Source organism: Sitophilus oryzae, unplaced genomic scaffold, assembly GCF_002938485.1.
Source record: "Sitophilus oryzae breed Bouriz unplaced genomic scaffold, Soryzae_2.0 scaffold_980_pilon_pilon, whole genome shotgun sequence".
Classification (NCBI taxonomy): Eukaryota; Metazoa; Arthropoda; class Insecta; order Coleoptera; family Curculionidae; genus Sitophilus; species Sitophilus oryzae.
This window is the reverse complement of record NW_022147617.1, coordinates 3,769,894-3,784,829: the sequence shown is the minus strand read 5'-3', so window position 1 is coordinate 3,784,829 and position 14,936 is coordinate 3,769,894. Positions and strand designations below refer to the sequence as shown.

Here is a 14,936-nt window from a genome sequence, read left to right as displayed (position 1 = left end):
TAATAGTACAAAACTTCCCAAATCTCAAGTTACTATAACAAAAATTAAATTTACATTGAATAATACGCTTTTTTCAGTTATCTCATTGTATCGTCCGCCTTCATCTGATGTTAACCTTTTCTTAACCGATTTAAATGATTACTTTAGTTCTAATCTAGAAGATCAAATAGTAATTTTTGTAGGAGATATAAATATAAATATAGATAGTATTTCTGACATAGCAACGGAGTACAACGCTATACTGGGTCATTACGGTTTTCAGTCGTATATAAACGGCACAACCAGAGATGACTCATATACACAGAGCTGCCTAGATCACATATTTCTTAAAAATAAAATAAAACATCAGAATACAAGTTTTAAGTCATACATTTTTCAATCGCCAATAACGGATCATTTTCCGATAATGTTGAGTTTATTTCAAGATTTTCCGAACAAAGTTCAATGTAACAATAATGTAAGTAGCACAAGTAATAATTTCATAATTAATTACAATAAACTAGATAACCTACTTAACAGCGAAAATTGGAATTTGGTGCTGCAAGACAATAATCCTGAGTCGGCAGTTGCGACTTTTGTAAACACTTTGCAGCAATATATTGAACGTTCAAAAATTTTGGAATATTATAAATATGGTAGTAAGAAAATAAAACCGTGGATAACTCAGGGTATTATATCATCAATTAAGACAAGGGATCTTTTAAAAAAACAATTTATGAAAGATAAAAATCCTGATACAGAACAAAGATATAAAACTCATAGAAATTTGTTAAAAAAAATCATTAGTAAAACAAAAAACGATTTTTACAGAAATAAAATTAATGATAATAAACAAGACTTCAAGAAAATTTATCAAATAATTAAAGAGGCAACTAATGACTCAGTTCATGATGAAAATTGTAGTAACCACATTGTTTCAGAAAATGGCAATGTAATTAATGATAACAAAGACTTGGCAAACTATATCAATAATTATTTTATAAATGTTGGTCAAAAAATGGCTGATAAGTTTGGGAAAACCACAACTTTTCCTGTTCTAAAGTTTCATAATACAAATTCAATATATCTGACACCTGTAACTGAAAATGAAATTATTCAGTATATTGCCCAATTAAAAAATAATAGTTCTTCTGGATCCGACGGTATTTCAGTTAAACTAGTAAAGAGAATAAACCACTATATTTTAAAGCCATTAACACATATTATTAATACTATTTTCCAAAGCGGCAATGTTCCAATATATTTTAAAGTTTCCATAGTAATTCCTATATACAAGTCGGGAGATAAATGTAATGTTACTAACTATCGACCCATCAGTTTAATAAATAATTTTAGCAAAATTTTAGAAAAGGCACTAAAAACCCGATTGTTGGCTTTTCTTGAAAAAAATGACATTATATCAAATAATCAATACGGTTTTATAAAAGGAGCTAGTACTGCAGATGCAATATGGAAACTGATCTCCGAAGTGTCACATAGTCTTAACAATAATGAGAAGGCTATCGCAATTTTTCTGGATTTGGCAAAAGCATTTGATACGGTCTCCCACCACATTCTCCTGGGAATCCTATTTAAGTATGGTATAAGGGGCCTAACTTTGCAACTATTTAAATCATACCTACAAGACAGAAAACAAATGGTCAAAATAAATAATCAGTTCAGTGACCCCAATACAGTAAGAATAGGTATTCCTCAGGGAACAGTGTTGGGTCCTATCTTATTTATAATATATATGAATTCCCTTCTTAAGGAGGTAAGTGTCGATGGGACTCTCTTGTCTTATGCCGATGACACGGTTTTGATTGTCAATGGTAATTCCTGGGAAGAGGCTAAAGAAATAGCAGAAAATAACTTCAGTAAGGTTTGCAATTGGCTGAACAATCTTCAACTTTCTATTAATGTCGAAAAAACAAAGTTTGTAGCATTTTCATTGACCGAAAAAAACAGACCCGAATTTGACACTATTAATACAAATCAAAACTCAAAACGAATACAAGGAGTCAGCGAAGTAAAATACCTAGGAGTTATTATTGACAAGCATCTGAGATGGGATAGACACGTGTATAAAGTTGCAAAATCAGTTAGAATTTTGATTTATAAGTTTTATCTATTGAGAGAATTTATGAACAAATCTCTGATGATCCTAATATATAGATCATTTGTTGAGTCTATTCTGAGATATGGCATTCTCGTGTGGGGAAATGCATCCAAAACAGTTTTAAGGCCTTTGAACATCCTACAAAATTATATATTAAAAGTAATATTTAGAAAACCGAAGTTATTTCACACTGAGTGGCTATATTCGGAGACTGTCCCCAATCTTCGACATATATACATCTTAAATGTCGTTAGATTCATGCAATTAGGCACCAAAAAGAAAACAATACATCATAATTATAGCACTAGAGCTAATACAAAAAAACACCTTATGCTCCCGGAAAACAGAACTACGATGAGTCTAAACTCAGTAAATAATATGGGTCCAAAATTGTATAATTGTATTCCTCTGGAGATACGCAGAATAAGTAACATACATAAATTTAATCTACAATGTAGAGAATATGTTTATAAAAATTACAAAACAGTCTTTCAACACATTTTTAAGTAGAAACACAATGTATGCCTGTCATATTTTTAGTTATATTTTTCGATTTATAAACCTTATGTTATTTACCTTTCCTTTATTTACGCTATTTTTATCCTAGTTATTAAGTTAATTATAGCTAGATTCATTTTTATTGGTTATTAAGTTTAATTAAGCAAATCTTTACTTAGATGTAAGACAATTAAATATATTAATTTTATATTCTAAGAAAAAGCTAAACAATGAGACGCACACAGGTTTCACATAGAAACCTAGGTGTCTCAATATTTATTTAAAATTTAATATCTGTATAATGGTAGTAATAGTGAGTTAAAATATCAAAAATAATAAATAGTAATAAGTTATTTAAAACAAAAATTAAAAAAAAAACAGGTAAAATCAATACACCACATCTTTTTTAAATAAATATTACATTATATAAACACATTATTTACACTGACCTACAATTAAAAATATTGCAGTGATCGTCAAATTCCGATGGTGTAAATTTTCTAAGCAAATTACGTAAGGCTATTTTTGTAAATATTTATATTGATATCTATTATGAATTCACGTACTTGTATGAATTATATTACTGATTAGGTAACTAGGTTACTACTATTTATATTTTATTATAATTTTTAAAACTATGTACCACTCTAGAAATAAAGACTTTGACTTTGACTTTAACTTGTAACCTAACTTTTCAAACTGTCATCTCTAGAAAAAAAATGAAATTTACAATTTTATTCGATTTGTTCTTCATCGACCGATATTTGTTTGTTCTCGCAAGAAATACCATTACAATTACCACACAAGCATGAACATGGCATATTGGATTTTAAACATGTACCATTGCGATTAAAAAAAATAGTACAACAAAATATGATTTAATATGCTGGTCTATATTCTTGTGTCAGTGTCACGTAATTTTTAAGAAATGCCTTTAACTTCAGAGCAAAAATCGATTATATTTACGCGACTAAGGGATGGGGTTCCCATAAGGGACATTGCAGATGCATTAGGGATAAACAAAAAAACAGTGTTGTTGGCTAAATCCAAAAAAAAATCAATATAATTCAAATATCATTAGACCAGGAGTTCCATCTGGGACTACTAATTCTTGTACTACTTTTTTTTATCGCAGTGGCATATAGTTTATTACATCCAGATTTGCAGTTACAGTAAATCATTTTCAATACAAATTCTGGTGCCACTGCGTTTGACATTGTTGTTGGAACTAAGGTATCCGTTTTTTTACTCCATCCCAAGGGCGTAGATAAGGGGGGGGGTACTGGGGGACAGTACCCCCCCCTGACGCTTGACGAGATACGAGAATTGAAATAGTCATTGACTATGAAAGGATTTTTTTAATTAATATCCGACATATAAGAACACTTTGTATGCTTTTAATTATGTTGATTTATCGTTTATAATATGTTCGACCTAATTAAAAGCACACAAAGTGTTTCTTATTAACCAGACAGATTAGTGGGGTTAACTCTAATCAATATCCATAAAGATATTGAAATAAATGTTGATGCTGTTATTGATAGGTTTTCCAAACAGCGTACTAGAAAACTTGATTTTGTTTTGTAGTTTTATTTATAGTTTTTATAGTTTTTTTTTTGATAGTTTAGATTTTTTTATTTATAGTTTATAGAAAATTAACTAATAAACGTCGTTGTTTCATTTTTGTGTATGTTATTTACAAATCTATATTTTAATTTTTGTGTTATGTTTTTATATCTTTTTGAAGACAAAAAAATCCCCGTCGTTTTAATTCGACAAAAAAATTCCGACGGTGATTTTTTTTGCGACTTAATCATAGTACCACCCCCATAGCATACACCTATCTACGCCCCTGCTCCATCCACATTCTTTTGCCTCTCCTCCGTTATTTAGCCAATACTGCATTTATAAATAGGTCCTATAATAATGATTTTTAGCTGCGTTAGTTGTTGAAGGTATAAGGTAGCTAAATCAAAATTTTTACTATAAGTACCTGACGAGATGTAAGGGCTTTATATTTAAAATACCTCAAGTGATCTAAATCTTTTGCTAGCCTATGTCGACCATATAATGAAAATAAGAATGTATTTCCAGCTTCGACTAGCTCAGATTTTTGTGCTGCAGGATCTAAAAAACGGATGTAATTTGTCGCAGATGAGGATCTTTTTGCAACGTTTTGAAAGTCGCCAGTTTACATTACATTTTATTTTTTTCTTCCAACCTGTAGCCTAATTTTTCAAACTGTCACTGTATTTTTAAAAACAAGTTGTTTACAAAATGGTGACAATAAGACCTTGGTCTAAGTGCAAATAGCCCCGACCGGGACAAGGTGGAGATTGCTTTCGCACATTATTAGTACACATGTATTTAGTAAAGAATAGCTTTTACAATTTTTGTTAATTTTGAAATATTATTAACCCATCAATAAAAAATATTTCTTGAAAATGTCACAAGGATTGTATTTTAATTGAATTGATGCTAAATATCCATGTTATTTGTTAATAAACTTAAAAAATTAGTAATTTGTATTTCGGTGATTCCTTTTAAAAATTGCTCGATTTCAATTTTTTTTGTACGTCATTGCGTTAGGATAATAAACTATTTTTTATTGATTCTAATAGAGATTTTTATTCTCTTTAATTTTTACCTCTTGAAGTTTTTCGCTGTAACAAACCGTTTTCGAGTTATTTATATTTTTTCCCAAAAAGCACCAAAATTCAAGATTGCGGCCGATTTTTTTTGATGACGCACACATCGGACAAATGGGGACTTTTAGTATGTTAATAAGGGTTACTGAAATAAGTATGTTAATAAGGGTTACTGAAATGTGTGACTGATCCTGTTACTGTTAACTTTTACAATAATAACACATTAGCGCACGTGAAAACATTTCAGTTTAATAGCATTAATGAAGCAGATCTGCTTGATGCCCTTGCTAGCATTAAATCCAATGCAGCAGGCTGCGATGGTATATCTATATTAATGGTTAAATTGTGCTCTCCTTATATTGCTCATATTTACAATTGCTGTTTAAATAATAGCTATTTTCCGATTAGTTGGAGAAATGCAATGATCATGCCCTTGTCAAAAATCTCTAATCCTACAAGTTTAAAAGACATTCGACCTATAAGTAAATTGCCAGTTTTATCAAAGATATTGGAAAAGTTGGTATATAGTCAAGTTTTAAATCATTTAACTAAACATAATTTGATCCCTGATTGCCAGTCAGGATTCAGGAGTAAATATGGTACTTCTGCCGTTTTAGCTAAAGTTTTGTTGGATGATATATTAACAGAATTAGATACAGGTAAGGGTGCAAGTCTGCTTCTATTAGATTATACTAAGGCATTTGACACCTTGGGGCATGACCTTTTACTGGCAAAGCTTCATTATTACGGGTTTTCGGAAAATGTTGTGGAATTGGTTGGCAGTTATTTGTCTAATAGATGCCAGTGTGTAGTTCTCGATGAGGCTCAGTCGGATGCTTTACCGCTTTCTAGGGGTGTACCTCAGGGTTCCATTTTGGGACCACTCTTGTTCCTTATTTACACCGCTGATTTGAAAAATAATGTTGTGGATTGCGAACTGCATCAATTTGCCGATGACACGCAAATATATGCAACTTACACTGCTGAAAATGCAGCAGTTGTTTACAATAATATTAATTCTGCTCTTGAGAAAATAAGTAAATACTCATTGAATCATGGTCTTCAGTTGGATCTTAGCAAAACTCAAATGATTTGTTTTGGTAGGGTACCCTTAGCAAAGGGATTATCTGTTAAACTGAATAACGAAATAATCCATCCATTAAAAACTGTCAAGAATTTGGGTTTTGCTCTAGATTGTGATTTGAGATTTCGAAATCATGTCAATTAGATTATGCAGAAAAGTTATACAGCATTGAGGGGATTGTATAGGAATAAAAATATCATGAGTCAAGCATTGAAACGTAGTCTATGTGACAGTTTGGTTCTTAGCCATGCCATCTATGCTGACAATGTCTATGGACCTTGTCTTGACGTGCACTCCTCTTCTAGAATACAGAAGATTCAAAATTCATGTGTACGTTTTATTTGTTCTCTTGATAGAGGGGAGCATATCTCACCTTGGCTTAAAGAATTGAAGTGGCTTAATATGTAGAACGCCGTAGACTGCATTTGGCTACCTTTGTACACAAACTAATTAAATTACAGACACCATTATATTTAAAATCTAAATTAAAACTGCGCCAAACTGTTCATAGCAGAGACACTCGAAATATTAATCAGTTATATCTACCTCAATATAAGACCTCTTTATATCGACGATTTACGTATTCTGCGGTCTCGTTATATAATTCCCTGCCAAGTGCTTTAATAGCTAAGTCCCTCGGTTCATTTAGATCGGGGTTCAGAGATTTATTATTCCATAATGTGAGTTGAGTATTCTTTTTGAAACCAGCCAACTATGCCTCTCCTTGGCTCTCTCTTCATCAACACCAATACATGCCTGTTGCCTTATGTTATTGCATAATGTACTTACATATAAGTATTAATTGTTCTCTATGTGTGCTCTATGTGTTACACTAATAGTTTTGTTAATGCTTTATATTTTTTATATTTTTTTGTATTTTTCATTATTTTTTTTGTTATTATATTTATACATTTGATATATTAATTTAAGATAAGGTAGTGGATATTGATATTATTTGTTAGGTTATACTGTAATGGTACTCGGTTAACTAAGCAGTTATTTACTGAAATTCGCCGAGGATTATTAAAATAAAGACATATTATTATTATTATTATTATTACTAAGGCTAACTATTTTCAATGGTCGCAGCTTTCTAAAAAATTTTGCAATTTCAACATGGTGAATGTCATAACTGCACTGGGGTATTAGGTATGATCTTGTGGCTATTACTTGGTCCTGAATTGCGCACATAAATCCCTTTGTCTCTGGGAAAATTGTTCCGAATATGGTATAGTATGGAGTAGGCTTTTCAGCGTTACAACGTGATATAAGCCACAAGAGCATTCTTAGTCACTTCTTGTATTTTGCGTTAAATTAGCCAGTTTGTGACCGTTGCGAATTGTAAACACGCATTAGAAAACAGTATGTTAGAGATTATGTTAAAAATATAAAACATGAAGTAAAATTCTCGATATGTATAGTAGCTCAGCTTCACAAGAGTCAACAGCTTTCAAAAAACCTAACAAATCAAACCAAACCAGTAACGCAATGTAATAAAAACAATTCTCACAAATATCATAATAAAGTGTAAAAAAGGGAAGTATATTAAAGGACGACCAAGAGCTTTATTCAGAAGAACTTATCGTTCGCGGTCGCAAAAAAGGCTCATCAGGAAGGCCGTCAGAAGAGAACAAAAGAGAAAAAATAGGTGCTTAAGTAAAAAGATTACCGAAAATACCCCATATGCCAATGAACATTAGTATTTTAATACTTGCAATTAAAGCTGAGCATTGCAGTTTTATCAGGCAATAGCAATGTTTATTATTATTTTTCTTTAAATGTCTTATATTTTAAAGAAATTAATATAATATAATATACATTATTTAATAAATAAACGTTATTTTTGTGGATATTTCGTTTGTTTTATATTTGTAGTCATATTTTTAATGTAATGATAAAGAATTTTACATAAACGAATATTACTGTTTATGCTATCAAAAGTTACGACAGTAATGCGACTCCGAACTATACCCGCTTTTGGCGCATTTGCCAATTCCCTTTCTATACCGCGTTAGAGACATCTTCACTGCTGAATTAAGCTTGGGGGAGGGGCTTAGAGACCTTATGCTCTCTACATGGAATCTTATGGAAATACGCGGCCAGCTCGTCGATAGACGACGCGGCGGGACGAGTCGACAGAAAACCCTACAAGTGCATGCGTTCTCAATAGGCAGTGTTGCCATTCTGTCCCCCTATAAGTAACTGTACATTTAACAACCTGTATAATTATCTATGTAGTACATTGCATTAAAATACATTTGGTTGGTCGTGTTTACACGTTGAACTACACGAATAAAGTTGTTTTGGCAGTCAAGGAAAAACTACAATTTTGATGAAATATAAGATTATAATAATAATAGCTCCCGTATATAGCGTTTAACGCCTTGGGAATAGCAAGGTACAGCTTGCCATACTAGAGCCGTTCGGTATACAAGGAAGGTAATGTGGCTAGCACTACGCTTCAACCTCAGGATTGTGAATCCCAAGTACTCATTTAAGGCTGAGTAGGTACCCAAACTATTTTTATTTTAATAAAAACAGTCGGCTGATGAAATGCCGGGTGTGGGATTCGAACCCACTACCTTGAGATTGGTAGACGAGAGCCTGTACCTCTACGCTATCGGGCACCTAAATATAAGATTATAGAGTAAAAAAAATACTCTATAATAAAAAAAATAAAAAAAAAATTTACTCTATATAAGATTATAGAGTAAAAAAGAAATCGGTACTTATTATGCTTATTAGTATGTACTACCCACAAAGTTGTTAGTACGTACTACCCACAAAGTTGATTAATATATTTCAATTAAAGGTCCAAAGTATAAAATGTTTAATTTTCATACCCTAACTCGGAAAGTTTTGTTTGTAATTCCTGAATTCTTTGTAAATTTCCGTCTTTGGCATGAACCTGAATCAGTCTTCTTATAACACCTCTCGTTTCCATCTTTTTTTCTTCTAATTCAATTAAATGGCATTCTAAGCTCTGAAGATCCATATCTTTCTAAAATATTAAGTAGAATATAACCAAGAACGCAAAAATATATGGGACAAGAAATAGAGTAGAAAACAAATTTCTTGCAGTATAGGTATATAATAAAATTATATAAGGATTCTTGCCACTTAACTGCTGATATAGAAATTTAATTCTACGCTGTGTTTGTCATAATGTGGATTGACCTGCTCTCACTACTGGTTTCGGAGCCCTACTCCATCATCAGGTGAGCTTGAGCAGATCCACAAAATGACAACCACAGCGCAGAGATAGTTAATTCCGACTTGTCGGAAAGTATCGGTTAGATATTAAGTCCCGAACGGGAGATAGCGACCGGGAGAACCACGTTTGTCCTCCAAGGCAAAATTCCTCAAGGCCGTTCGGGTGGAGTCGTCCACCCGAACGAGTCCCGAACGTTAAAAACAGCGTTGTCAGATTGTCAATATTTTCGCATTTTCAAGAAGTAATTAACAAAATTTTCTATATCGGAAAAGGGAGTGTATGGTACTTATATTATGTAAATATAAAATAAAAATAGACTAGAGACTTAATTAAGAATTTATTGATATATTTACTAAATAATTACAAGGCTTTATCCTAATTATTTTTCTTGTGTATTTGGTTGCCTATGCCTAATTCTAAAATAGTTGTTATATGAAACCAAGGCAATGCATTGTTTTGTTTTTTTATAAATGTCTTATATTTTTTATTATAAAAAAATGATTATACAATTTATTTACACCCCTTACACTGTTTTTGTGTATTACCAGAAGTATATTTCGTAACCTCTTATGATAAGAGGGCCCCCACAAATAGTTTTATTACTTAACGCTAATAGATTAAAATATTTAATCTTATGATTAAAATTTAATAATATATTTGTACGTTAAATAAAATAGACTAGAGGCCCATTTAAGAGTTTATTGACATACCTAATTACTAAAAAATTACAAGATTTTTTCTAATTATTTTAGTGTATTTTTGGTTGCCTCTGTTAGGGTGAGTCAACGATAAAGTCCATTATCTCATTTGCTTCGAAGTTTACAAAAAAAATATTGAATACAAGTTACAGGGACGGTTAAGATACACATTTTAAAATTATTATAGAGTATACAGGGTGCTTAAAAAAAGTGTGGCGAATATAACATATCATTTTTAAATGTAACACCCCATTTTTTAAATTTATTTTTAGATTCTGCGTAAAATTCCATAACTTTTTATATATATAATGTTATATACTTAAAATTAATAGTTTTTGTAATATTTAAATTTGTTTAAACACTTGTTATATTGCAGTGTAGTAAAAATTTACCAGTGATGCCCTTCTTTCTGAAGTTGGACGACTAAAATTTGGTAGGAGAATTTTATAGAGATGTAGAAAAAGACACATGCAAAGATATTTTAGTTAGATAAAAAGGGTGTTTCCACAATATATATTCAACAATATATTTATGAATTTCAACTGCTTAAAATTAAGAAATTTTAAGTTTTTTTTAAATGGTACACCCTACCTATATAGTATATAAAATATTTGAATTATTTTCGTTTCTTCTGATATATTTTACAAAACTCTTCAACTCTTATTAAGTATGTCATATACCTATTTTTAATATTTTGTGATTTATTCCTATTTTTTTTCTATTTTTACCCATATTTTTAATACGTAATAATTACGCCATAACATCATAGTTGCCATGACAAAAAGTAATAATTATCAAAATTTCATATGTCTGTTAAGCAAGTTAAGAACAAAATTTGAGTTTTAGTTTAATTTGTTATAATAAGTATAAATGGTAAAAAATTGTTACAGATTTTCATGAAAATTAATTATTCAGACCGATATACACGAACAAGCTAAAAAAATATATTTTTTAGTTCAGTACTATATATTATATTATAGTACTTTGTTAAGTACTATAAGATTAGATGTATATTATCTAGAAAACATTTTCATGTTATATTATATATTATTTTCAGTGTGTACTGGGACGGTTTCGCGGCAGTAGTATAATATTGGCTTTACGAAATAAATTATAAACCAGAATTACTACGAGGAAAAAAAATTATTGTATGTCAAAGAAACTCCCTATAGTCGTCAAGAGTTATTAGGTAATCTAGTATTACCCTAATCTGTAGCTATTCGCCCTGACGGAAAATCCCCAAGTGTCATCTTTCATAATATAGAAATACACTAAGAAATTCACGACTGCGATTTTAGATTATTTGAGTAAAGTTAATTAATTTTAACTAATACTAACAATTTTATTGTAACTAATTATTAAGCTACTTATTAAAGACTTTGTTAAAGATAAGTAATAAATATTTTTGTTTTGTCAGAGCAAACTTGTTAATAAACATTGATATTTAAACAAATTTAAATATTACAAAAGCTATTAATTTTAGGTATTACAACATTATATATAAAAAAGTTATAGAATTTTATGCAGAATCTAAAAATAAATATGGTATTGCATTTAAAAAAAACATGTTATATCCGCCACACTTTTTTGAAGCACCTTGTATAACCTTCCTTATAACTTTTATTTTTAACATTTTTTTGTAAACGTCCAAACAAATCATATAATGGACTTTGCTCTATAGTTGACTCACCCAGTACAGCCGTTTTATATCCAACCATTGCATTATTTTACTCACAAATAAATGTTTAATGGTTTTTATTATAAAACAGGGATTAATTTATTATACACCCCTTACCCCTTCATAAAGATTCCAAGGGGGATATTTCGTGACCCCCTATATTAAAATGGACAAGGTTTATTAGTCAATGTTTTAGTTATCCAGCGTCTTTAATAAAAATTTAATGTATTCTATCTAGTGTATTTTTCATAGAAATGATCTGACATCATAAAAAGCAAATTTTATCAAAAAATTTATTGATTATCTATATTGTTTAACTCGTAGTTTAACCTAGTTTACACATAATTTTTAAATTTAAAAGAAATAAATTGTTTTCTTGACAATTTGGAGAACTTTTTTATGATTTAATTTTGTAATATTTGTTTTTTAGCAATTAGAGTAAAAATTCATTCAGATATAATTTCTAAGTTGAAAGATATATAAAATTTTATCAGTTTTCCCAATTAAATATACAAGTTTTCTAAAAATATCTAATTTACTTATTATTTTGATACACTAACTTAATCATTTTTCCTTTCAAGTATTTATGTCCTTTTATAAAAATAAATTAAGATTGATTGAGAACTGATTAAAAATATTTTATTCCAAAAATTTATATATATTTAAAAAAATATTTATTATATAGAATAAGCACATTTATATGTTATTGATAGTATAAAACACAAGTTTTTTTTTACTAGGTACTCTTTATATCTGGCAGAATCAGTAGTGGGTTTTGTTTCTGAAAACAATAAATTTATTATATTACGACTTTGCTGCACATATGTAAATAATTATTATTATTGTGGATAATTTATTTACCTTTATGCTTTAATGTTCAGACTTTACTGTAATTTATGCTATATCAATCTAAATTGTTCCCGAAGGGTACCCTGAATATCTTCCATCCTTTAAATTCTTCGAAACCTTACAGAAAATGTATTTATTTTATACAATACTTTACACACTTATATAAAAATATAAAATACTTTATACATTTTTGACTTACGTCAGGTATTTTTCTGTAATCTTATATCATTGTCCTATCAAGATCTTCTAAATAAAGTATTCGAAAATACCCAAGTTGTGTCTATGCAGGTTTTTCTATCCTAGATCTTAATTTTAAGTTTACGAATTTATAAATAGTTAACGAATTTATAAATAGAAAAACAAAAATAAATGCCTTTACAGAACCAGTCCTCTTAAATGTGCCTTGTGGCGAAATTCCATCGATGACATTGGTACATTGGTACCGATTTTCATGTATATGAAGAGTATGGTCAATATGCTTATTAGTAACATAAGATGTATTGAATAAAACATATGAAATCATCAGATTCAGTGGTTATGTAATAAATACTTGGCTATCTCCGACTAGATCGCCACATGATCACCATAGCGATTCACACCTAGACATGTAAACACTGACCTAAGGCTTGCCAATATGTCCTTGTGCTAGAAGTATAATATATAGAGGTCTGTGGTCTAGCAAAACTGACACTTATATCCCATATGATCAAAAAAACCGCCGTCCAGTTGGCTTGGAAATGACGATCCATGACATTCCCTATATAATTTTACATATAAAAGACGTTAAAAGATTACATATATTCATAGCCATCGCTGACGCCGTTTTTTTTTCGATCATATTGTACCTACCTTGTACTGTCTACCTATCTCATATACCATATACCCTATGGCTATGCCTTATGGTTTTAAAGATGATAAATTGTTTTTTGTATTATGTGTTTAGCTGTAATTTAAAAGAAATACATTTCGTAAAATACACAATGTTACACTAAATAGATTCGTAATAAAATACTTACTAGTTTACCTTAACAGTACTTAGTTATCAGTTTTTAATCAGTTTTCCTGTTTTCCTTTGAGTTTGAAATTTCCTAACCTTAAAGTTTTCACTCTTTTAAACCATCTCATTTTTGCTCATATTTTTACAATTACTTGTTATGCCTAATGTCCGTGCTGTTTCCTGAAGAATGAACTTTTGTAAGCTAGCTACATATAGATCTTGAAATTTGAACAATATCACATACCTGAAAGGACATCATGTGGGAAAAAATGATTAGAACATTTTTTCTGAAAATCACGGCTAATTTATTTTCAGGAATTTATAGATGGCTTAATGTTTTCTAAAAATTGTTAATCGTTTTACAGATTATGTTTGAATACCTACCTATTTTTATCTAGATATATACCTGATATTTCAACCTTTGTAGACGATATTTCTTATATAAAAAACTCATTATCAGAGATAATCGTGTTGCTATCACTATCATTTTGTTTATGCTTCATTTGTAAAGATTTACGGATTATTTTATATCAGTTCTATTACATTATTCATAACATTATTCGCCAATGTTTATAAAAATTATAATTTTAAACTTTTTCTGAGGTTAATCCTGTCAAATTCAAAAGCAAAACAAGATTGAAAAGTATGCGGCGTTGACAGATTTAATACGTTAGCCAGGACAAAGTCGGGCCAAAATTCTCAAAATAGAAATTTTGAGGACTACCGAACATGCCCGAAGCGACGTTCGGTTTTGAGTATTTTTGACTTTTGGGACAAATACCGCCACCTCTAGCGGCCTGCGTGCAGTGGTAGGACTTTCGTACCATCGAGGCGCAACTATCGATAGTAAAAGGATGGTAAAACATTATGACAAACACAGCGTAGAATTAAATTTCTATATCAGCAGTTAAGTGGCAAGAATCCTTATATAATTTTATTAAGGAAATAAAGTTACATATTCAAATCTAACATGTTAATAATTATATTACTTTATGACATATACAGGGTGGTCCGAACTGTATTCCGAAAACTTCGCCAGCATATTCTGCAGATAAAAATAAGTAAACAAGTTCGTAAAAATGTATGTCCTAAAATGTCTAGTTTCGGAAATACAGGGTGTAGAAGTTTCATTTTTATTTCGATTTTTTCCAAATAATTTCTGAACTAACGAC

At 30.2% G+C, this 14,936-nt stretch overlaps 1 protein-coding gene and 1 long non-coding RNA gene across 6 annotated transcripts in view; both read right to left on the bottom strand.

Moving 5' to 3' along the window:
- The window catches only part of LOC115891206 (leucine-rich PPR motif-containing protein, mitochondrial), a 77,736-nt gene that overhangs the window by 29,815 nt on the left and 32,985 nt on the right, over positions 1 to 14,936 (bottom strand). For all 3 annotated transcript variants that reach the window (XM_030911629.1, XM_030911630.1, XM_030911631.1), the window contains one exon: positions 9,172 to 9,329. In XM_030911629.1, coding sequence (XP_030767489.1) covers positions 9,172 to 9,329 — 158 coding nt within the window. The remainder of the gene's footprint in view (positions 1 to 9,171; positions 9,330 to 14,936) is intronic.
- Positions 12,610 to 14,413, bottom strand: LOC115891209. 3 transcript variants are annotated; one of them, XR_004051776.1, is made up of 6 exons: positions 14,171 to 14,413; positions 14,009 to 14,104; positions 13,784 to 13,944; positions 12,967 to 13,710; positions 12,780 to 12,884; positions 12,610 to 12,699 (listed from the first exon to the last, which is right to left on the bottom strand). It is a non-coding gene; the product is annotated as an uncharacterized LOC115891209 (long non-coding RNA). The 3 variants fall into 3 exon arrangements; XR_004051775.1 differs by lacking the exon at positions 14,171 to 14,413 and having other exon boundaries at positions 12,967 to 13,412; positions 13,617 to 13,710; positions 14,009 to 14,160; XR_004051774.1 differs by lacking the exon at positions 14,171 to 14,413 and having other exon boundaries at positions 14,009 to 14,160.